The 24,369-nt window shown below is 31.6% G+C and overlaps 3 protein-coding genes across 4 annotated transcripts; 1 reads left to right on the top strand and 2 right to left on the bottom strand.

The window, feature by feature from the left end:
• Positions 1 to 4,052: 4,052 nt before the first annotated feature.
• Positions 4,053 to 6,816, bottom strand: LOC140882263 (probable transcription factor KAN4). The gene is made up of 6 exons (XM_073288173.1): positions 6,171 to 6,816; positions 5,967 to 6,043; positions 5,806 to 5,842; positions 5,409 to 5,592; positions 4,367 to 4,442; positions 4,053 to 4,246 (listed from the first exon to the last, which is right to left on the bottom strand). The coding sequence occupies exons 1-6, from the start codon at positions 6,610 to 6,612 to the stop codon at positions 4,082 to 4,084; spliced, it is 981 nt and encodes a 326-aa protein (XP_073144274.1). The 5' UTR covers positions 6,613 to 6,816; the 3' UTR covers positions 4,053 to 4,081.
• Positions 6,817 to 15,876: 9,060 nt separating this feature from the next.
• Positions 15,877 to 18,966, top strand: LOC140875602 (uncharacterized). The gene is made up of 7 exons (XM_073279328.1): positions 15,877 to 16,032; positions 16,756 to 16,825; positions 16,918 to 16,977; positions 17,556 to 17,670; positions 18,050 to 18,165; positions 18,291 to 18,415; positions 18,552 to 18,966. Exons 1-7 carry the CDS (start codon positions 15,956 to 15,958, stop codon positions 18,688 to 18,690), a joined length of 702 nt encoding a protein of 233 aa, XP_073135429.1. The 5' UTR covers positions 15,877 to 15,955; the 3' UTR covers positions 18,691 to 18,966.
• Positions 18,967 to 19,571: 605 nt separating this feature from the next.
• On the bottom strand, positions 19,572 to 23,703 carry LOC140874750 (B3 domain-containing protein Os01g0723500-like). 2 transcript variants are annotated; one of them, XM_073278128.1, is made up of 6 exons: positions 23,424 to 23,703; positions 22,209 to 22,746; positions 21,662 to 21,807; positions 21,022 to 21,433; positions 20,625 to 20,794; positions 19,572 to 20,295 (listed from the first exon to the last, which is right to left on the bottom strand). In XM_073278128.1, the coding sequence occupies exons 1-6, from the start codon at positions 23,487 to 23,489 to the stop codon at positions 19,984 to 19,986; spliced, it is 1,644 nt and encodes a 547-aa protein (XP_073134229.1). In that variant the 5' UTR covers positions 23,490 to 23,703; the 3' UTR covers positions 19,572 to 19,983. The 2 variants fall into 2 exon arrangements, with proteins under 2 accessions (XP_073134229.1, XP_073134230.1); XM_073278129.1 differs by having other exon boundaries at positions 19,572 to 20,280.
• Positions 23,704 to 24,369: the final 666 nt, after the last annotated feature.

The raw sequence follows: 24,369 nt of genomic DNA, 5'->3' as shown, positions 1-24,369 counted from the left end.
TTGTCCCATAATTAAATAAAACAAAGATTTAAAACAAGAAAAAAAATAAATAAAAAAATTAAGAAATATATGCTCTCAAAAAACCAAAATCTAATTTTTTGAGGAAAAATGATTTAAAATACACGATATGAAAAAAAAATAAACAAAAAAACCTGAAATCATTTACGAAATGTCCTTAAATATTTTTTTAAGGCAAAACGACCTTAAATCTTAATTGGGTGTTGTGTGTCACTGTGTTAGTCGTCCACTCGGAAGAGTCGAATATAAAAAATAAATCAAATATCCCATAGAAAAAGAGTTTGATTGTCACTTAAAATAAATTACTTTATTTTATTTGAGAAACCAATTTATTATATATTAAAAAAATGGAACACAACCCATTAAAGTTTATTAAAAATAATACCAAACAAAACCAATATATATATATATACACTAATTTTTTTTTTTGGGGGGTGGGGTTTGCGTTATAACATATTATTCGTAAAGCAATATACATGAAACATTATGTTAAATCTAAATGAAACCAGAATTATATAATTGATATCATCAAACAGTAACTATTAACATTACTTAACAATGATATATGAAACTAATTATTTATACAATTTGAGTTGAATATTGAACAAAAACAATCTTATTTTCTACGTCAAACGATACCTTGGGAAATTAATAATTTGCTCCACTTTAAGAATATTGGAGGAGAGTGTGTGAAATGTTTATATTCCGATTGGCCCCATTGTTATCCAAATGTCTCCGATTTCAATTTGCATGAAGAAAGAAAAGGGGTAGGCGATATTATTTGGAGTAGATGGACGGACGTGATTTGGTGACAGAGATGGTTCACGATAATGGACGGCTGGATGGTGTGGTTGGGACAGGGGTCATAATGGTGGCAATTACTTTTTTTTTGCAGCAGAGGATCTTTAAGCTGTAATGAGGGGGTGGTTGTTTTCAAGACAGGTCAGATGGGAAAATAATTATCATGTGATTGGAATTATTGTGCAATTATTTCATTCCAAGTATTAATTATTGTTTTTTGAAGTGACCACAAATTTCGGTCTTTTCTTTCCTAAAAAAAATATATTCTTTTAGACATAGTTTGATACATAGGATAGCATAAGCAAAAGATATACAATATAGGTATCGTTTGGTACATAAGATGGTAGTGGGATAAGACACAAATTTTTACTCATCCCATGTTTTTTTCATTTTTTTGTTAACACAATGATATCTCATGGCCCGGTATAACATTAGATATAGGTTTGATGACAAATACCTCTTAACTCATGGTATTAGTGGAGGATGAGTGTCATATAAGTGAAATTATGTGAAATTGACAATGGTGATTAAGAGAATAAAAACAATAATCCTATAAAATAAAAAACACACAAAACAACATATTATTCATATCTATGTCTTGCTTATCCACATCTTATCATGTTTTTATTCATCTATCGCACATCCCATCCATGATACCAAACGGTATCTATAAGGATAAATTAAGGATAAGTAAAATGATAGGATACTATATTAAATGTTTGGTATGATTTTAATAAGAGTGATTAAATTTATATATTGAGTTGTAATGACGAAATTAACTTTACCATAATAAATTTTATTTTTCATTGTTATTCAAGATCTTGCACATGCATAAATGTAATAATTAAATTTGGATTTTTGTGGTATTTTTTTGCTTGTATTAAATTTATCACACAAAATTAAATGGATACATAGTCTACTTGTAGAAACATTTATCACGGGCTCATTGACTTATCATGATCTTTTTAAAAATATACCAAACATGGGATACGAGAGGATAATTTATTAATTACTCAATTATCAAGTATATCAAATTATGCCTTAAAGTCTTGTAATGGACATAGTTCAATATTTATTATTTTACTATTTGAGATTATATATATATAACATATAGACAATTAGATATTTTTTCTTTCTCTTTTCGGAATAAAACAAGTAATGAGATTTAACTCATTATATCACAAGTTACAACATCCCGAAACCGAGGAGGAAGAATCCGATTTCAAAGCTTCTCGAGCTAAGGTGTGAGCCGCTTCATTTGCGATGATCTCATATGCACGATGTCCTAGAATACCGGATGATGAAGAAGAGCTTTAACTCTATCAGAATCACAAATCTCTATGGTACAGTTTGGTATATTAAATGAAAGTGGGATGATTCATAAATTTTTACTCATCTTATGTTTTTTTTTTTTTTCATTTTTTTGTTAACACAATGTCATCTCATGACCTAATATGACATTATATGTGGGATTGATGAAAAATTTCTTCTCACCCATGGTATCAGTGGAAGATGAGTAAAAATTGGAAAGGACAATTAAGAGATTCTATAATAATAAACACAATAATCCTATAAAATTAAAAACATACAAAATAATATATTGTTCATATCTATGTATTAATTGTTTATCCATATTTCATCATGTTTTTATCACACTTCGATTCATCTCTCATATATCTCATCCATAAAACCAAACGACATCTCTAGATATAGTTTTAATTAACGCTTGAACCATCCGAATTAGAAAATCAGAATATATGCAAATGTTGGTACGTAAAGACCAAGCCTCAAACAAAATTCTATCCCAACTCGATTACATGTGAGGCATGTAACATTATTTGTTAACTGGGCACTAAGAAAGGCTCGGTCCACTAAGGAGCATGTTTGAGTTTTGAGCCCGATGCAGTACAAATTCAGAAATTTTGGTTTTCATACATATATAGAAAAAAAAATATTTTCCATTTAATATGAATGAAAATGATTGTTTATTTAAATCAAAAAAAAATTATTCTCGGTCCATGAAATTTTAGTACACCGTCTTTGTTTTGTTTTATTTTGTTTTTGTTATTCCAATTTGAGTCATTTTTCCAATGTGTATTAATGTGGCATTGATGTAGTACTGACGTGATGTTAGCATGTGCAATTTCACATCAGTATATTATTGATTGACACAACTAAGACTGATATTTGACATGATTAAATCGTACTATAATGGTTCATCAAATCTTAGACAATTATATACCAATACACATGGAAAATCTATTGATTTTTAATGTACCTCACATCTATTATTAAATATTCATCCTTAGATGCACTTTAATCTAAATGCTTCAATTTTGGAAAACATTTAATAATTGGCGGCGTGATTTTCATTTCCGCAGTGCTTTACATATCGATCAACATCAATTATATCAGGGATCAAGACTCATAATGTCCTTTAGCATTCATGTTAACATTTGGATAAATCTAAATTTTTGTTGCTAGAATCTAGAAATTTTGTTTAAGATGTTACAAAGTTACCAACACATATATATGGCAAAACAACTCATAGTACTGCTTCTTTGGTACATTTGTTTACTCAAAACACGAAACGAGATAATCGATGAAAGCTTCAGGCCAATGGCTACGATACCTACTACTACATTCATTCATGTGTTTCATGAGCAGGGAACATCAACACCGCTTCCAAACCCGATTCGTTAATGGGCGTGGTCCAGGACGATAGCGGATCAGAACAACAACCATATGTTAAAATCAAACCGATGGTCCCCAAACTATGATTCAACCACATTCAGATAATATGATTACTGTCACGCCTCGGGTTTAGGTCAGTGCAAGCGCGCGATTGCAATTTGTCGCAGTGCATAGTCCATTTGTAGCTCATTACAAACCATTTCAAATATCTTTTTTTTTGTCCTAACTCATGTGGGATATATAGGAGCAACACAATTATCCTCCCGGAAAAACCGTTTCCGAATATTTTTTTTTCTCAGAAACCCGTTTAATTTAACTTGAAATTATGTATATTATCATGAAATGATACATATATATATATAGTTAGAATTTTTAACCCCATCCGGGACAACGCAAAATTCCTCAAAATTATGATAAATCTTGTTGATCTCTTCCAATAATTAATATCGCGATTCTTTTTTGCATCGAAAACATGTGATGAAAACAAATTATATAAATTAAGATTTTGCCTATGTCGTCTGATCAAACTCTAGCCTAAACATATGACAAATGTATGAAAATCTAATATTCAAAGAGTTAACAGTGCAGAAGAGGTACTGTCCATTCTCAAGCTTGGCCTTCCTAGCGTAAACTCTAAATTAATCGACAAATCTTGAGAAGAAAATGGTCGATTGAAATCATTCGACTTTCCCTTTTCTGCAGACAAATCGTGGGCTGCCTCTAATCCATCCACCTACATTCATGAAAGAAAAACAATATATATGTTTATAACACATTAAACATCGATATCGTCGTCCAAATTCATAGGCCTATAGTCCTACATTATTGTATTTGTAAAACTACACATATATACCTTCATTACATCGACTCCCCCTTGAAAATTACTCGATAGATTTAGTCGATTCGTCGACGGAGATGGCCGAGAAATTCTGGTAATCAGAGTGATCAAAATTAGGAAAACGAGATTGAAATATCAAATATGTGCATGAATATGTTTAAGAGAATCATTCTGCGTGCTGATACAAGTAAACACATTCTAGATGATCATCATATATTCATCACTTATATGCATGCCAAGTTTAAATTTTCTGATGAAAATAATTGAGAAACTAGTCTTTTGAAATTTTTTAGTAATTTATATGAACCCTTTGAACTTTATTTTCAAATTTAATGAAGTCAGTCTTTATGATACTTTTTTGTTTGGCCTGATCAGCTTTGTACGAAGCCATCCATAAATTAAGTCAACAAATCCAGCCAAGATTTGGGTTATATTCAAACATAGGATCCCTTGCCGTGACACCAAATGGCACCCTAAAACATTATTTATTACCCAATTATGGAGATTTCAACCATTCCTTTGACTTTAATTTATTGCCAAATACCTCGATTTTTGTTCCTTTGAGACATTTAAAATGGATTTGAAGATTTTTTTTTTCCTTCCAAAAGATAGCTAGCATGTCTAAATTGACAACTAGCTAGCTGCAATTCCAAAAAAATAAAATAAAATAGAATCAATTCCCATTCCATATCCTCACATATATTTTGATTTTACATGAAAAATGTCGCATTTGACCAACAAACTAATTAATCATGCGAATTTCTTCTATTTTTTTTTTCTTGTATGGATGTCATAAATTTTATACATTTAATATTCAAGAATCATGAATATATACTTGAAAGCAAATTCGTGACTTAAGGTGCATTTATTTTTGAAACAATATTTATTTTTTAATAGTGTATCATATATATAACTAACTAATCATGATTATGGCTTATAAGAGTGAACAATACTATGATTTCCTAAAAAGGGTTGAGACCAAGAAAAAGAACAACTTAATGGATTTTGAATTTAAAAAGAAAATGTAGTCCCAGTGAAGGTTGCAGAGTGCACTCACCTCTGAGAATCAAGAATGAATGTATTTTTATTTGGTTGCAATGATGATAGTGCTAATGGTGGTGGACTGATCATGAACATTTTGTGAACATCGAAATCATGAGCCTTTTGATCGTCTTCGATCCCTCCAACTTGCAATCTCAGTCCAAAATCTGTCTGTCCTTGATCTGCCTCAACGTTTTCAACTATGGAGACAATGGAAACGTACACACACTTTATCAGAAGAAATGATTCGAGCGAGGCTTTGAGGGTTAGTGGGAAACAGATCAGTTGATGGAAACTAAAGAGCACAAACAAAGGGAATATATATATATATAATGGGAGTGGGATTGATTGATCCAAATGGGGCCTCTTTTGTGAGGCAAAATAAAAAAAAATGATCCGAATTTATAAGTTACCTGTTCCTCTTTCAGTGCTCTTCACTGTTCTATACATCTGCAGCAACAAATGCGAAGCAACCCAAGAAAATCATAAGCTTGTGCATGATTCAATGAATAAATAGTACTATATACTTTGAAGTGATGAAAATTAATTAAGGCTAGCTCTTAAATTAATTTACCTGTAAGTGACTCTTGACATGAGCTAGAGTCAGATCTTTCACATTCATCAACTCTAGTACCGATTTCGGTGTTGCTCCTGTAAATATATACGTACAGAGATCAAATCAACAAATTGAAATCAACTGAAAAAGTTATACATACATACACCCTTTAATCAACTGAAAAATTAAGTGTTTGAGCAGCATATATATATATATATATACTTTCATGGCCTCCAAGAAGGTCGACTGCGTGAACAAAATGGGCATGAAGAGTGGAAGTCCATCTCATCCTGGGAGCTCTGACGCTTCTTTTACTGATCATCCCATTCACCAATATTCTTGAACTACTCCTTTTGAAATCCCCGCGGCTCCCATATATCTGTGGCTGATAATTATTATTATAATGCTGAAAAGTATAATTCCTGGGATTAATCTGCACAGGAATGGGATTCAACAAACCCAAAGTGGGTTCCATCTGCAGATGGCTAAAACCATTAATATTCTCATGGCTCAGATCGCTTCCATTGCTGCTGGTGGAGGATTCTTTGAACTGATCAGTAGAGTTGGATATCGAATTAGGTGTACTCATCTGCAAAGAAAGATCATGAGTAGTACCTTTGGTACATTCCATATTCATGACTAGTTGTTTTGAGCTAAAAAACATTCTGATACAGAAACGAAAAATAAGGTGGAGTGTAAGAAGATGAGAATGAATTAAAGAGTTTGTCTCAGGCTTTGGGAAGAGGGTACGTAGTAGATATTGAAATGGGGTGGGGCAAAAAAAAAAGGTGATTATTATATCATGAGTGGCTTATGATTTGCATGGCTGTGGAGTGTGTGCTAGAGTGTGTGTGAGAGAGAGATGTAGTTGTAGTGGTAGGCTTTTTTAATTATGTATAGGGTTTTGATGATATTGAAAGAAAGGGAGGGGAAGAAGAAGAAGATGAACAGAGAGATATAAAGGAGTTGCAGAATGCTTTTCATAGTCAGAATGTCAGATAAAATAATGGCGAGAGGGAGACAGCAAATTAATTAAACTACACAGTATTTACAGTTTTTTTTTTAAAAAAATATATATATATAATAATGAAGGAGAAAATGAAACCTTGATTTGAAATGGTGTGATGTATAATTTCACTTGGAAAAAAATTGAAAACCGAAACCAAAAATGGCAATATTGGTTTGATTACAAATCGGGACTAAAGTGTTATTTATTTGATTAATCGATATCTACTTTTAGGATCTCGGTCTTAAATATTCGTCAAATGCATTATCTCAAATGAGAAATCATATATGACCAATATATATATATATATATATATATATATATATATATATAATTGTATTAAATCTTAAGACATTATTCTAGTATAATCGAGTTAACTCGAAAAAATGTTTGTGGTTCGACTTTGAGATTTGAAGTTTTAATGTTTAATTTGGATCAAATTTTTTTAAAAAAACGAATAATAATATAGATTCTTATATAGTTTAAGTCGAATTAAAGCCCAATCGATTGATTAAACCCAAGCTCACGACCAAATCAAAACAATTTTTTTAGGGAAAAACTGCAATTTTGGTCTTGTATTTTTGTTATTTTGCGATTTTGATCCTGTATATTTTCATATTTCAGTTTTAGTCCTGCATGTTTCGATTTTTGGCAATTTCGGGCTTTTTTCTTCGAAAATGCTGACATGACACTATACACGTCAGCTCCACATCAGCACTGCATTGGTGCCACATCAGCGCCACATCGAAAAAAGGACTAAAATTGCCAAAAAAATAAAGATAGCGGACTAAAACTGAAATCTGAAAATGTAGATGACCGAAATCACAAAGTGACAAACATACATAACAAAAAAAAAGCAATTTTTCCATTTTTTTTATTCTTATATATACGAGGTACGATTTTGACTAAAGAAAGTCGAAAGAAGAAATCATGTAAACCATTTCAGTAACATAATAAAAATTTAAAATATTTGAAAAACTAGCTAGCAGCTTGGTTAATTTATATTTAAATATATATATATATATATATATATATATATATATATATATATATATGTCATATTTAAAAATTCTGAGAAGGTTAGATCCTACCTATACAAGCACTGTCTTGACATAGATCTAACGGTATACATTTACCAATAAATGTGGGGTTAATTATTTTTAGTGGATCTTACATGTATTGATAAATTAGGACACTTAGATCTATTATGGAGATAATGTCTGTAAAGATAGGTTGAAATAAACCGAATGAATCGTATATATGATCATATTGTCAATATCTATACTATTAATTAAATTTAATCCTCTTGTGAAAATCGTTTTGGTTCCACCTGGTTATACCAAATTAAATTTACTTGGGTAACCCTATTTTAATTGAACATCCGAAATGTATTTACTTTTATCAATTAAAATAAAATATAAATGTGTTTTATAACATTACACATGTATTGTGTGTGCTTCGTCCACTAATTTATGTGATGAAAAATCTTCTATCACCATGCTAATGTAGTAATAACCTACAAAGCACATTAACTAGATAAACATCACAGAAATATTCATTTCTTGTAATTTTTTTTATTGCTCATTTTCTCTAGGCTTGCTTATCGATCAGATTTTCGATTATTTTAGCTTTTCTAATTTTACCCCACCATATTGACTTTGTGAGCCACACGTATTCTTTATTTTTTCTGCCTACAACTTTATTTAGTCTAAAAGATACTCATTTTCCTGCAATTTGTATATGAAACCTCGATGTGCACGTTGTAAACAGCTAGCTGTACACGTGTGACTTGCTACGACCAAAAGTCTATATACTTTTATATAATATGATAATACATTTTTACTTAATTTGCGAGAAATTTATACAACGTTCTTTTAAATTTAATATGTTATTAATTCTGTACTACAAAGTATATATTCAAAATGATAAATAGTTTATTCTTAGTACTATCGATAGGGGAAGTTATGTTTGGCTCTCTGTCCTTGGTATATTACATTGTCACTCAACTCATTCACTCATTGCCAGAATTTATCGGGTTCATTTATAGGTATCGAATATCCGTCTAATTTTGGCACTAGTTTGAAGATAAAATCAATAGAATCTCTACTCATAGGTAATAATTATATCTTATCAATAAAAAATTGAAAATATAAAATATTTATCTAGAAAAAGAGAAAAAGAGAAGGCTTCGTGGGTCAAAAATTGGATAAAAAATAATGAAATTTGATGGTAAAAGGGTTAAAGTATATAGTGGGAGTAGTTGAGGGGAGGTGATGTAATAAGGAAAAAGGAAACACCAATATTCCCTCCCCGTGTCCAAATATTCCATAGGAATTTGGGAAAGCCAGATAATCCCAACCACATTCCTCGGCGTCAACATGCTACCCCTCACGTGACTTTGTGGCCGATGCAAAATTTCAATATTCATTTTTTTTATATTTTATTATTATTATTATTATTAATTAACAATTTAACTATATAAATATTAATAAACCACCACCTGGATCCAATATTATATATGTGTGTGTGTGTGTGCGTGGTAACTGGTAAGGATGAGACCTCAAAATTATAGTGCTTTTGGATTCAAATCTAACCGGCTCGTGAGATCTTTAGTTAGCTAGGTTGGACATTTGTGAACTGATTCATTTTCAAAGAATTTCGAAAATAATTTTATTTGTACAGACACATCTAAAGGTCTCAATACATGTGGGATCTATTATTTTTTTGATGGAGCTCACGTATATTAATAAATTTCAACTCTTAGATGTATTATTAAGACAATATTTATACACGTAGAGTTAAATTTTCCAAAAACGAGATTATTTTCTTATGTAACTAAAATATTATTCGCGTCCCTAGTCTTGGCTATTTCCTCAACCTAATTAATTTAATTAACATTATATTATAATATCTCGTGGAATTGAATATACGATTCCATCGCATAAAACGAACAACATAAGAAGCAAACATTGTAATCATTTGTTAGTATTTTCCCAAGCCATGGTCAGCGCCTGATCCGCTCTAGATTCTCAACCAATTACAATATTTCACTTTGTCTATTCAAACACTATAAAAACAATTGGAATCATGAGCCGATGAGGTGTGGATATCATCTATCACTAAGATTTCAAGGGTGAGATGATTAACTTTAGAGTTCGAGATTCAACTATAACCAAAATTCTCTCCTTCAAATCCAAAAACACACACAATTGGAAATATATTTTTTAAAATTAAAGAGTTTTATAAATTGGTTTATTTTCACTTTTAATCTCATGAGTAATAAAAAATTCATTACAACTTCATAAGTTGATTTCTTAGTTTTCATCAGTATTATTATCTAATGATAACTGATATATCAACGTCAATATCTGATGTCATCTATTTCGAACGAAATTTTCTGCTATACGCCTACACTTGGTGCTACATATTGTGCTATATTTTGCTAAAAAAAACTCCATTTGCACAAATTATTAAAAATTAAATACACTAAACACTATGGATAAATAAAATGCAATTAATCAGTGATATAAAATTTTGTTCACCTGTTTTTTCAAGTAAAAAAATCATCAATATACATTTTTACTCATTTATCGTGCTTGAGGCACAATTTATTGCCGATTTTAATTGAAAAATAGGTGAATGAAATATTTTATCAATTATTAATTGTATTTTGTTCATCCATGGTGTTTAATGCGTTTAATTTTTAATAATTTAAGAAAATGGAGCATTTTTTTGGCAAAGTGTAGCACGGTGTGTTGCGCCAAATGTAGCATAAAATTTTGTGTGCATCTATTCTATTATGTAAAAAATGAGCATATTAAACTAACTACCTTTGAGTACACCAAAATATATTATTTCATAATTATCTCTTATTATCCACTATTACACAAACCTCCATTCACTCCATGTTTTGATTTAATAAAAAAAAGACATAAAAAAACTTTTATTTTACACATGCAAGGCGTGTGCATTTTTTCACTAGTATGTATATATATATATATATTATATATATATATATATATATATATATATATATATATATATATATATATTTTATAATACTTTAGACACTTATAAAAACTGTTTTTGGTATGATGTGAGGACACCAAAATTTTCTTCCAGTTTTGTCTATTGTTTGCAGCCAAATTTTAAGTCATGGACAACACTTTTTTTTTTTTTTTCAAAAATTCTCTAATCTCATTTTGTCTTCAATTGAAAATCTAACTACCCACCCACATACATTTTCAGAGCAACTGCAATTTTTTCTTATAAACTAAAAACACATTTTTTCTCTATTACTTTCCTGAATTTTAATTATTTTTGTTTCCCTTTCAATTGGTTTTATGTCCTTTATATTGACAAAAAACTATTTTGTGTTAATAATATTATATTACACCCACAAAATTTTAATAACATATATTATATTACACACGTAATATGTGTACTCCATAACTAGTATTAATAATATTTAGTACATCATCTCTTCGATACAAAATGATCAGAAGTTGAAAAGATAAAACTTATTGCGATCAAATTTTGATCACACATAAAATCATAAATCAAAACAAGTCAAGTTACTTGACGATTTTTTGCAATAGTCAGCTCACAGTTTTTTCAAAGAAATAGTTATTGAACGTATCGTAATCAAACATCACGAAATATAATAATAATAATAATAATAATAATAATAATAATAATAATAATAATAATAATAATAATAATAATAATAATAATAATAATAATAATAATAATAATATAGCACAGTATTTAAAATCCCACGAACTCTATTATTGGTTCATATATGTGTTGGGTTTTGGGATTATTAAGGTTCGAAATATATGGTATCCGGTCAACACATTCAAAATCGCTTTCATAAATTATACGTTTCATATAGTTTTAAATGTTATGTAACATATTCCATATGTTTGTCTCTTATGCTCTCTATTCTTTGTTGGTGTTATTAATCTATTGTCTCACTCTTCTTGTCCTAACTCTTTATTCTTTTCTATCCCTTTTAATATTGGACAATAATTTTTTTGTTTATGTGGTTGGATCGGAATTGGATCCGAACCATATAATTATTTTTATGCTCGTACAATTTTAACGAGCCTGTGCGATTTATCTACCAAATTTATATGGACTGCAATTCTATATATTTTACAAAATATTTAAAAAATCAAAAAATTAAAATGAAATAATATTTACTAAATTCCGAACTCAAATTTCATGGTCGAATAAATTTTTCTAAATAAATGTAACAAGTTTTTCCTAACGGAGAAATTTTCTAAAAAATAAAATAAAATTAAACACATGTTATTGGGAGAAAAATAAAAAAAAAAAGTAGCTTAATCAGTTTGGCAAGAGGCTAAAATAATGAGCATTTGTAGATTAGACAACAGGAAAATGTCCCTTTTGGGACATGTCATATATATATTGATAAGTCATGTGCGAGGTACCAATCTTTCGATATGACAACATTTTCATTTGATGTCCTAAGTCAAGACAAAAAACTAAAAACAATATAAAAATAAATAGTTTATTTAATTTCCCAGCAAAATGGTTGAAAGTATACTTTGAGTTGAGGTACTTCAATGACAGCAACACATTTCATTCTCGATTCACAATTAAGAAAATAAATAAGAGGGATTATAATTAAATCATTCACCAACAAATTAAGGTTGTGGTTGAATCTCTCGTGCCTCTCTAATGCTTTAGTTAATTAGTTCTTCTGGAAGTTAAGGGAGAGTCCGATTTGTACGATGACATAAATATGTACTTTTTTTTTTTTCTTGAAAAAAGAAAGCAGATGAATATTTTCTTTAAAAAAAATTACGATTTCCATTTTGTATGCCAATCTTTTTGACACTCAACAATATCGTCTTTATGTCAGCAACAAAAATTGTAAATACAACAAAAATTGCAGACAATTACTGGAATTTCATAACAACAAGGTTCTAAAAGCACTAGACGGTTGACGGGTGACCACCCACAGTCTAACACCTAGGTCCTTAAACGGCTATCTAGATGACACCCAAACAATTTTTTTAAATATATATATAGAGTTTTATTATGCCCAATTCCGTGCCCACCATGTACAATAAGTGAGTTGACCAATACAATAGATGAGTTGACTTGTATATGGTGGACCAGTATAATAGATGAGTTTTTTTCAAATGTCCACCTACGATGCCCATCACCATGCCCACCAATGATGTGGCACTATTCTATTAGACCTACAATTTATCACATCTTTATCTCATCCAATAGAATAGTGTCACATCATTGGTGGACATGGTGGTGGGCATGATAGGTGGGCACTTGAAAGAAACGCATCTATCTATATATATACATGCTTATTAGTTATTAATTAATATGCATAAATTTTTATGTGCATATATTTCAACAAAATATGCATAAATTTAATTAAATATTTTTTTAAAAAAAATATATCAATATTTTTTAAAAATTAAAAATCATCTAGACAACCCGAGACGTACGACACATTATAGAACATATATATGATAACATAAAGATAATAGATTACAAAAAGACAAATATACATGCTCATATGCAATTTCATACAACGTTTCAAAGGTGAATTCCATCATAATCAATAGTCATTCAAAATCATTATGCGTATCATTTATGACAAACGAGATGGAATAATAATAATAATAATAATAATAATAATAATAATAATAATAATAATAATAATAATAATAATAATAATTTCCCAAGTCTTGAAACCCGTGTTCCGATACACAATTAATGCTGGAGAATGTATAAAACATTATAAAAAAAAGAGAAGAATATTAGTAGTTTCTTGTGATCGAAATATTGAAATGGAGAGAAACAGACATATATGTGGTGGTGTTAGCCTTGAAATCCGAAAAAAGAATATGATATTTGTGGAAGAGAAGAAGACAAAGAAGAAATAAAGGCAGTGGAATCAGCACCGGAATGATCGCCATTTCGACGGACGTGAGCCCACGAGACACACCACATATATATACGACCGACTAATTATATTATTAGCATTATTAATTATCATCTAATTTTGTTATTAATTCCTCGTTCTTCTCCATGCACATTTCACTCCCACATACACCACCAAGTGGGCATTAATTGTGTACTATAATTGTTAAATAATATAATATCATGAGATATATAATTAAGTTTTAAATCGCATGATTTACATCGTATATAATAATATTTATTTACTACGGATGTTATGTTACACATGTAAACCTTCTATTATAATATTTATGGCTTGTTGCAATATATACACGACTGTTGGGGTGCAATAATTGTTTTTGTTGGGTAAAACGATCGAACCATGATACTTGGACTGCTGTCGATTTAAATGATTTGAGTTGCACTATTACAACTAGTTATAGCTTTTGGTAAAACGGTAAACGACTCGGTCCTACAATTGGTATCAAAGAGAAGGTCATGAAATCGATTCTCATTGATTGCAAGTAGTGCAATTATTGAGAGAGAGATTGTTGAGTTGCAATAATGGTCTCTGTTGGGTAGAACGATCGAACCATGTCGCTTGAGCTACTGTGCAGTTTAAAATATTTGAGTTACACAATTACCACCAACTATAGTTGTCCTACAGGCTACAACTACTCTTGCAAACTCTCCATAGAAAATAAAAATGACAATTTAACTCTCTGTGTATGTTTTCAAATCCGAAACACGCGTAATCATGAAATTACGTACCCTAATTAATATTTATGGATCAAACAATTTATATTACCCAATTCATCTTAAATATAATATATGCATGTTTGATTTTTCACACAGTTTTAAGAAAATAATTAGAAAAATAAAGTAAAAACAAACTTACTAATTTTATCTATATTTTATTTATTGGTTATATGTTTTCCAAGACTTTTGTTGATAGAGATTAAGTAGAAAAAAAATGCTATTAAATATAAAAAAAACTATACTATATATTTGGGATGATTGAAAAAAAAAATGAATCGTATATAATTGAGAAGGAAATAGTATAAAAGATTAGTTCATGCTGATAGTTGGTTGACAAGGGTAATTCACGATAAACCATGTGCATGCATGGGATATATTGGGAGGTATGAATGGCTTTAAAATTTAAAATACGTGATTGATAATAATGCAAATTAATATTTTAAATTGATTTGTTACCCTTTCAACTCATTAATATGAAGGAGACTTGAAATTTTAAATTTATAAATTCTACCTCCATCTAAATAATTTCAGAGGAAGTAGTTTTGATTCATATTATAGATAAAAGGATAGGTTTAAAGAATTAAACTCTTAACTCATATTTAATTAGTGATCATGATAAATGATGTGCTTAAGTGTATGCCAAATTTTATTACAAATATAACTTTAAGTGACTGAAATAACTTTTTATATGCCATTAAAAAAATCCAGTAACCAAAACACAATATAACTTGTACGAACAAAACTCAAATTTGATGCTTATACCAAAATAAAACAATTATTTCGTCTATTATCCCAAATTATAATTATAGAAACTTTTTTAGTGAAGTTAAATTATCGAATTAATTTTGGTTAGAGATTAAAAATAGTTATTTCAACGGTTTTTCACTTAATGACATGAACCAGCACACCGTACATGTTGTCACTGATGTATATATTTTCCAATCTAATTATTAATTAATTTTATGATTGTTGTTGATCAAAATTAAAAAATCTAGGTCTACACATGTAGGCTGTAGCCCAACAAAATGGGGCTGTGGGTTTGCCGTAGAAGCCCGATTTTGTTTACTCATGTGGACCAAACACTACATACTGGGCTTTGTTTATTTGTTTGGGTCAAATAGCTTAAGCCTTTTTCGGCCCACAACAGATCCCTGAAGCCCAATTATTGCATATTCATCATCGTCCATCCAAATCGGAAGACACCCCCCATTCACCTGCAACGACTCCTTTTGTCAAGAATCTGCGTTGGATCTCCTCCTTCTCTCCCACGTTAACGGCGGCAGAAAATATGACGATTTTTCATTTCTTCAACTGTGCAATCCTGACGTTTGGCCCTCACGCCGTTTACTACTCCGCCACCCCCTTGTAAGCTAATCTGTCTGCAGTAATCTTTGTCAGATCTCTTTGTTGTGGAAAAATGGGATTTTTGTTTGTACTTCAATGGGTTTGAGTTCCTTGTGCGAGTATATTTTTAGGGTTTACGAATTGGGCTCTAGTTGTTCTTAGTGGAAAAAGGTCGAGTTTGATGCAATTTTACCTTTTTATTGTTTTATGTTGTCAATGTGATCAGCTCTTATAGGTGGGTTTCGATCTATGTGAGTGATTGTGATGTTCAGCATACAAATTTATGGATTTGATCTTTTTCTGAAAATTAGAGTTATGTTCAGACTCCGATTGCGCTGCGAAATCACTGCATTCATGTATATTTGAAACCCATGAGAATTACTATGTAAAAAAATGCGTAACTCTGGTATTAGGTGTATTCGAATTCACTTGAATTTAGTACATGTAAACAAATCAAGGAGTTTGAAATTAGTTTACATCCAGTGATCCAAACGCAACCTGCAGCCTGCAGGAATTTTCAGGGATTTGTATATGGTAAATACGTGTTAATGATTGTTGAATTGAAAATGCCAACAGAGGGGAAAATAGTTGTCCATGTAGCACACTATCAAAATGTGATGTTTTAGTTGCTCTACGACTTAGAAAGTTGAGTTGCAATTATGCCAATAGCCATAGCCCATAGTTTTTGGTGGTGAGGGCTGGTCGGTCCAGATTATTATTGTATTGAGTAATTTTCTTTCTCAGATCTGAGTATGATACAATTGGCACTTCAATTAAAGCAGCTGTTGTTTATCTCGTAACAACATTGGTTAAGGTTGGTTGTTTTGGTCGAGCTGTTTTAATGCAATCCCATTTGATTTTCCTCTTCATTTTCAGGCATTCTAATTCATGTAATTTATTTCGCAGCTTGTTTGTCTTGCTACATTTCTCAAGGTATCTGAAAGTGACAGTTTTGATCCATATCAGGTATCCTTTTTCCATATGTTAACATTTTTCTCTTCTCGTATCTATCACTAACCTTCTGTGCATGTTGCAATCTTCTGCTATCATATGTCTACAAGTCAAAACCACTGTCAAATATTTGTATTCTTTTATTGTGGAAAATGTAAGACTCCATAATGGTCTCCATGTCCTTGAAAACACATCAATTTGATGAATGTATATTACAATCCCATTAATTCCTAAACGTTATTTAAATGTTGCCTTGCCACACAGTGAGGAAATTTTAATGGTGAAACATTTATCATTCTTTTGATTTGCAATTTTGTGTGTCAAATTTTAACGTGGGAAATGGCTGAATTGATGCGTTGAGAAAGTTCTGATAAAACAATCTTGTGTATATATTAGATGTATTTTCTCCCTGCAATTTTCTGCGATTTCGCGATGGGAGGAGATTTAAAATTATTTGAGAGGTTGTTTCTCTTAGTTAGAATATTGTTTCTGATGGGAGACTATGAGTAATGACAATTGGTCGAACTTCATTAAAAGAGCATTTCTAATGCAAAATCGATAATTACTTTGTCGTCTCTCGTTCTCTATCTCAGGAATTGATGAAAGCTATGATTGGGTTCATAGATGTTGCCGGACTTTATTTTGCATTAACACGGCTGACTCACAGAAATATATCTCAAAATCACAAATTCCAAGCTGTTGGACTTGGTAAGTACGATTATGCTCATCACCATTTTTGTTAATATTGCATAGAAAACACATTTTCTTTTACATGCCTCAAAGCTTTAAGGTTGAGTGGTAATGCTTCCATTTTCTCAATTATTTTGAAGGTTAAAGTGATTGAGTGCAGAACGGTATTATGCTTGACGTGAAGAGTAAAACTTATCCCACACCTGTGAAAATGAAATTATATAAAACCAAATCATTCGTCTCGGGATATCTTTTATGTTAAATAAACAACCGTTCATCTGGCCCCTGCAGACAATAAAAAAGAATGGACACTTGTGACAAGTTTAAAATGTTTCATCCTTCATCATTTGTTTACCATATGCTTATTTTTGTTGGCATTATAATTCAATTTTGGCAGGTTGGGCCTTTGCCGACTCCGTCCTGCATAGGTTGGCACCTCTTTGGGTCGGTGCGAGAGGCTTAGAATTTACTTGGGACTACATTTTACAGGGTCTTGAGGCTAATGCCAATCTGGTACTTAATTGCTCCTCTCGTGTTTTATACCAAAGTATCACTTGTTCCTCATAAGTTTAATGAATTCAGCTTTGTTTCGTATGTTCTGATATTTTCATATAATTTTTCCACCGATAATATTCCAGGTGTTGTGCATTTCACTTGCGGCATTAGGCTCTTTAATGTGGCTTCGGAAAAACAAGCCCAAGCCTTTGATTCCTATTATATACACATGTGCAGGGATTGTTGCCACAATGCCATCAATCACGAGGTGCGTATGTCTGCGACGCTTGATGTTAAAATTTTATCTATTCGGTTTAAGAATCCCTCCTTAAAAATATCTCTTATCGAATACCATGCACATCTCTACACTACCATGTTTTATGTGTTTATCCATGTGTTTGCAGCTATCTGAGACGAGGCCTGGGATGGCACTTCCCCAAGATAGTAGGATTCGAGATGTTCATTTCTTTGATAATGGCTTTCATCAGCTGGCAGCTATTTGTTGCCTGCCAGAGATCTAGCTACAAGGTCGTGATGACATGAAGAGCAAACGGTTTAGCAACGTTCTAGTTCTTCACCCATTTTAGGTGGCTGTTGTAGAATTTCGAGGTCTTCTTGAGTAACTATCTTTATTCAAAACCTTGTCTAGTTGATCATTAGAAATTTTTAGTGGTCAGAAAGAGTATTGTGCATTAATCTGAAGCTTGTGTTTGTCATGGTGACAATATAATCTTCACACATTTTATCTGGCAGAAAACTAGCCCAATCTTTATTTAAAGTGAGATTCTATCTGAAAAGAAAAGAAAAGGAGGTGGCCCTATGTTTGATTTTATTAGGAGTTTTGTGAAATATTTGGGAGAAGTGAAATACATATTTGTCTTGTTTTGGAAAAATAAAATTATCCCTGTCAACAGAATTTTTTTTTTCGTATTAAAGTAAACATCAGAAATTATTTGACTAAATGATAATAAAGAATTTATTATGAGATACTAAGAAGACAAATAATAAAGATGTTTGAAAATATGAAAACGGAAGAAAGTTTAGGGGAAAAAGAGAGACGAGTTATCATATTTACTTCTCTTTTGAGAGATGCAAAATTGTTTTTTTAAAAACGAGAAATATTTTCTAAACTTGAATTTCTATTTTTAAACAATTTAAAAATTATGCAAGCAAAAAAATAAAAAAATGAAAAAGAAAAGAAGAAAAGAAGATGTCCATTCTACATCTAAAAGACAAAAAGCAGGTTTTTTTATGGGAGAAGAGAGCATCTTTTCCCTGCTGATATAAGTTCTCCAGCCACACTCGTATCTACATTAAAATAAAGTGCTTTTGGCTAGAGATTTAGGTTAGTCCAACGACGAGTTTCTTATAATTAGATTTCAAATCCAAGATCTCGTCTTAAAGTTTGAGGTATTGTTGCCAGATGCTATAAACCACTGACTTTAATATCTTGCAGCTGGAAAAAGGAAAATGCATACATATCTCCCATGAAAAATCTCATATCTAAATTGCGTACTAGTGCTAAAATGACCTGACCAGTACAAACATAGACAAAAAAATAAATAAATAAATAAAAAAAAATCTCACCTAAAACATAATTTACAAGAGATCACAAAATTGAGAAATTGAGCTTTCTTGCTTCTTACTGATCATCCCCGCTCCCATTGCTTGTTCAAATGAAGTCCAGTGGATTCTTTAAGGATCCACTGCCAGTAGATTCTCCAAGTATCCACTGCCCAAAGTTCAAATTCATTCATTTCCTTGTCAGATAAATCTCAGGAACGGCGAATCATCTTATCAAAATCAGTCAAGGAAGAGGGCCATAACTACGTATGGTCAACGTTCCTCCACATCTGATGGCTTGGCATGGTTCTTCACTCCATTTCGATAGTTTAAACCCTTCTTCCCGATTCCACATATATGTACACGCATTTCACATTTTCCTGTAAGCTCGAAAATGCAAATATCTCCGATCTGGATATCGTTATCGCGAACAAAGGCCATCCATCCTCCACAAAAAGTATGCAATGTCTGAACCCTTTTTGTGGGGATCGAATTTACACTCCAGCATTGTCCATTTAGATTATGCAGAACAATCTTCGTTTTCAAGTTTGGCAGGTGTTCCACAGAAAACTGATATGGGATTTTCTTGATGATGAAAAAAAGAAACTTTTGTGAGTGAGCAATGACAAGTGAAGAAGGCAGTTTGCAGAAGAACAAGTTCTATGGTGGGAAAATAGAAAAACAGAGCAAACCAAGAACATAATATAATGGAAACAAACCACAAGTCTGCAAGTTCTTTCAACACAATCCTAGTTCAAGATTAAAATTTAATATGGTCTGCTTTCATACCATTAGAAAATAAAAAAGAAAATATGAGAGAAGTTTCAAGTTAGACAACATTGTAATATATAAGTTAAACTTAGATACACGATTGTGCCAAAGGTCGGCCTAGAAAAATAAGAAAGGATGCTCACCAGAGTGTATGAACCACAGACGTTGAATTTTTTCATGACTCTGACAAAATGAGGAAAAGTCGATACAAAGTATTTAGCAGCAATTTTTTCTTCTGGCGCAGATTTCATTGACATACACCCTTTAGTGTGTGAACCCCTTTTGTCAGCAGAGCCAAAGCTATTACCAATCTCTGCTCAAATATGCAGGAAATGAAACTTAGAGAAGGCCATGAAGGTTTTAAGAAAACGCAGCGTCATAACCTACTCCTATCGAAAGTTCAAGCATGGGAGGATGGGCCAATAAGATTTACATTTATGCATGAATTTTAAATGGGATTGTGATCCAGGTGCTCGGGAAGGTGCACAACAAATATCTTAACAGAATGCACATCATACAACTTTAAGGACAGATTTGCACCTGATTCTACGTGGCAAGTATCCAATAGAGAGCCGAAAACTGATCCTCTGTCGTAAGAAGGTTTATTTATGATCTTTGATTTTCGTCTAGACGTTTTAGGTGATGTTGTAAAACCATTGATAACCCCATCACGAGCTGCCTCGCTATCATGACTACCAATACCTTCCTTTCGAACCCTAAGAATTCGAACACGGAGCTCAAACTTGCGCACAAGCTCAAAGATGCATATATCCCCGACATCAATATCGTTATCACGAACAAAACTCAGCCAGCCTCCACAGAAAGTATGAGATGTTTGCAGTTTTGTGTTGGGAATTGAATTAACAGTCCAACATCCTCCTTTTAGGCTATGAAGCAACACCTGTAATTTGCATTTGGGAAGGTGCTCCATTGCAAATTGGTAAGGGATATTCTGTGCAAGGAATAACGAGAAGCATTTAGATGACAACGGTAAACATGGGTGAAAAGGACAAATTGTGGATACAGAACCATTGTTCCGTAAAAATACATATAGAAAAACCCTACTATTTCACATAAATACTGAATTTACTCAAAATATAAATTCAGTATAAGATAATTGACAAATCATTATGTTCAGATATAAAGCATTGCAAAGCTCAAGGTAAAAAGATTGACTCACCAGAGTATAAGAACCACTTATGTTAAACCTTTTCATGACTTTTACGAAGTTGGGTAGAGATGAGGCAAATGATCGGGCTATTCTGTCTGCTTCCAATGGTGATAATAGCATATCTAGCTTGGTGTTTCTATTCCTGACAGATAGATCTGTTTAACAAGTTCATAAAGAAAATTGGCTTATATTTTTATGAAATCGAGTAATTTTTTGGTTCAAATATGTCATTGTTAACACACCAAGTTGCATTCAAAACTCTTGGACATCTTAGATTAGTTTAGATAAGCAATAAACCAAGTGAAAGACAACAGTTCTACATTAAATCATAATAGTTGTTTTTCCTGGATGATTGGTCACAAAAGGCAGTGACGGAGCCAAAAGTATTGTATAGAGAGAATGTAATACGTGATGAGGTACTCGTGCGAAACCATAATTTATAACAATATATAAAGTTAGGTCTCCCCCTAGCTTTGTCATTGCAAAAAGCATTGCCATACATACTAAAGTGCAACTTGCATATGAATATACAACAAGAATGACTTGGAAATATTACCCGAGTAGTCATTTTGAACTGCAGCAGTAGGTGATACAGCAACAGTTACGGTATTATTCAATTTATTATTTTGATCCGCCTCTTGTGTGCCGCCATTATCATCACCAATACTCGTACTGTCTAAATGGATCTTGTACGCACAATCGGATAAGATTTCGGAGCATCTTCCTCTTTTTGGAACACCTTCAACTATGCTATCTGGTAAAGCTGATATATCCCTGTCTCTCTTTTTCACCACATGACCACCATTTTTGTTGATATCTCGATGGTTTTCAACTTTAAGCGCGGCCTCCTTCTCGCACATACTCTGATCAAAAACTAGCACTGTGAACTGCAAATCTCCATCGTATCCGAAAACTAAAAAATCTCCTTGTTCAAGAAAGTGATCGCTAGCAAATGCTTCCCAACCATCACTGAAGAATAAGCCATCGCCAATCAATATTAACTCCGCATACCAATTATTTCCACTAGGACCAACCAAAGTAGTGGTACCCGATGCTCTTCCTTCCATATGTTTAATGAAGCTACAAGGTATATTCTAAGAAAAAGAAATACTTGTCATGAATGTGCATGGTATCATAACAGAACTATGTTCCAACCGTAGCAACATAGAATACTAGAGTCCTCATGTTTCAAAGCAATAGTCATCTCATTTTTGCAACAAATGTATACTAAAAACTTCAATTAGACGCATGCACAAAAGAGGATATAAACATAAAATATTTTTAGTTAGAAATTCTCCATGCACAAAAGAGGATATAAACATAAAATATTTTTAGTTAGAAATTCGCCCAATTTTCTGAAACAGAAACGTTCAGAACGAAGTAGAAAAATGATGCATCGTGCAGCAAAGCCAAAGCATGCACCATTAACATCTATATCCCCATAGGTACGAAATGCAGCATTAGATCCATAAATTTTACAAAACTGTCATTGCATATATTAAACAACAAAGACGTGTCCTTACACTAATCATAACCTTTAAAATAAGGAAGCAACTAAACTAAATTTTATCCAATTTCACACCATAGTAAATTAACAAAGAAACACTGCTATAATTTTCTAACACCACTCATAAACTCCATTTTCTAGCCAATTTAAATGTAATCTTGAACCATACACTGTTTGCCCAAACTTTCTCGATTCATTACAATGTATGCAGACAAAGATCCAGAAAGGAACTATGATAAAGCAAATTTCTCCAGAAAAAATTACCAATCTTTCTGAGCACGTAGAAGGGGCAAAACCCCGAAGAAAGTAGGGCCTTTTTATGTCACACATCGTCCCTCTCCTCTCCTCTCCTCTCCTCTCCTCTCTACACCTCTCCACCACCTATCTATATCCTCTTTCTCCAAACAGAAAACCCATAAATTTCTTGATAATCATTTTTCCTAATTCGCTCTGCTAACCTCTTTGGTGGAATCAGGGAACTCCAGGTAGCTAGTGACTCTACGTATGCAAGATTTGCGAAATGCCCGACAATTTATGTTTCTTTCACAACCCAAATTATAATTCTGAAGTTATTAATAAAAATTAAAAATTTCAAGCTTTTAACTTTAAAAAAAGAAAAAGTATTAATTAAAAAGGGATAACTGCAATTTTAGAACCTGGTTGGAAACAAAAGTTATTGGCTTAAAAAAGCACTTAAATACGTTCTTTTAAAGTACTTTTATTAAAAAAAAAGTAGAAGTAGTTTTAGTGTTTGGATAAATGTTATAAAAGTAATTTTTTAAATTAAAACATAAGCAGAATCCAAAAAGCCAAAATTTTTTGCTTTTAAAAAAACACTTATTTGGGCTTAAATAAGTGCTTTTTTAAAAACGTTTATTGTAAACAAACACATGATTTTTTAATAAAAGCACTTATTTTAAAAAATAAGTGTTTTTCTTAAAATGTCTACTGTTCCCAAACGGGCTCTTAGTCTTGCCGTTTGTCATTTTGTTATTTGAATCCTCTATATTTTCATATTTCAGTTTTAATTTTACATGTTCCGATTTTTCACACTTTCAGTCTTTTTTGTTCAAAAATACTTACATAACACTATACACGTCAGCTCCACATCAGTACTACAATGGTGTCACATCAGCGTCACGTCAGAAAAAAGACTAAAATTGTAAAAAAAAAAATATAAAGATAGTCGACTAAAATTGAAACATAAAAA

The sequence above is a fragment of the Henckelia pumila genome, chromosome 1 (assembly GCF_033568475.1).
Source record: "Henckelia pumila isolate YLH828 chromosome 1, ASM3356847v2, whole genome shotgun sequence".
NCBI classification, from domain to species: Eukaryota; Viridiplantae; Streptophyta; class Magnoliopsida; order Lamiales; family Gesneriaceae; genus Henckelia; species Henckelia pumila.
Note: the sequence above shows the minus strand (reverse complement) of the source record. Positions and strands in the feature narration are given on the sequence as shown.

Bases quoted from the DNA above. Each gene is read 5' to 3' on its own strand.
- LOC140882263 (XM_073288173.1), bottom strand. From the start codon at position 6,612: ATGTTTTTTAGCTCAAAACAACTAGTCATGAATATGGAATGTACCAAA. The intron at 5,593-5,805 runs GTAACTTATAAA...TTGTCTCCATAG, and splicing joins GAGCACTGAAAGAGGAACAG to TTGAAAACGTTGAGGCAGAT. The intron at 4,443-5,408 runs GTGAGTGCACTC...TCTGATTACCAG, and splicing joins TTCATTCTTGATTCTCAGAG to AATTTCTCGGCCATCTCCGT.
- LOC140874750 (XM_073278128.1), bottom strand. From the start codon at position 23,489: ATGTGTGACATAAAAAGGCCCTACTTTCTTCGGGGTTTTGCCCCTTCT. The intron at 21,434-21,661 runs GTGAGTCAATCT...TTCCTTGCACAG, and splicing joins TAAGTGGTTCTTATACTCTG to AATATCCCTTACCAATTTGC. The intron at 20,296-20,624 runs GTGAGCATCCTT...TTCATCATCAAG, and splicing joins TCTGTGGTTCATACACTCTG to AAAATCCCATATCAGTTTTC.
- LOC140875602 (XM_073279328.1), top strand. From the start codon at position 15,956: ATGACGATTTTTCATTTCTTCAACTGTGCAATCCTGACGTTTGGCCCT. The intron at 16,978-17,555 runs GTATCCTTTTTC...TCTCTATCTCAG, and splicing joins ACAGTTTTGATCCATATCAG to GAATTGATGAAAGCTATGAT. The intron at 18,416-18,551 runs GTGCGTATGTCT...ATGTGTTTGCAG, and splicing joins ACAATGCCATCAATCACGAG to CTATCTGAGACGAGGCCTGG.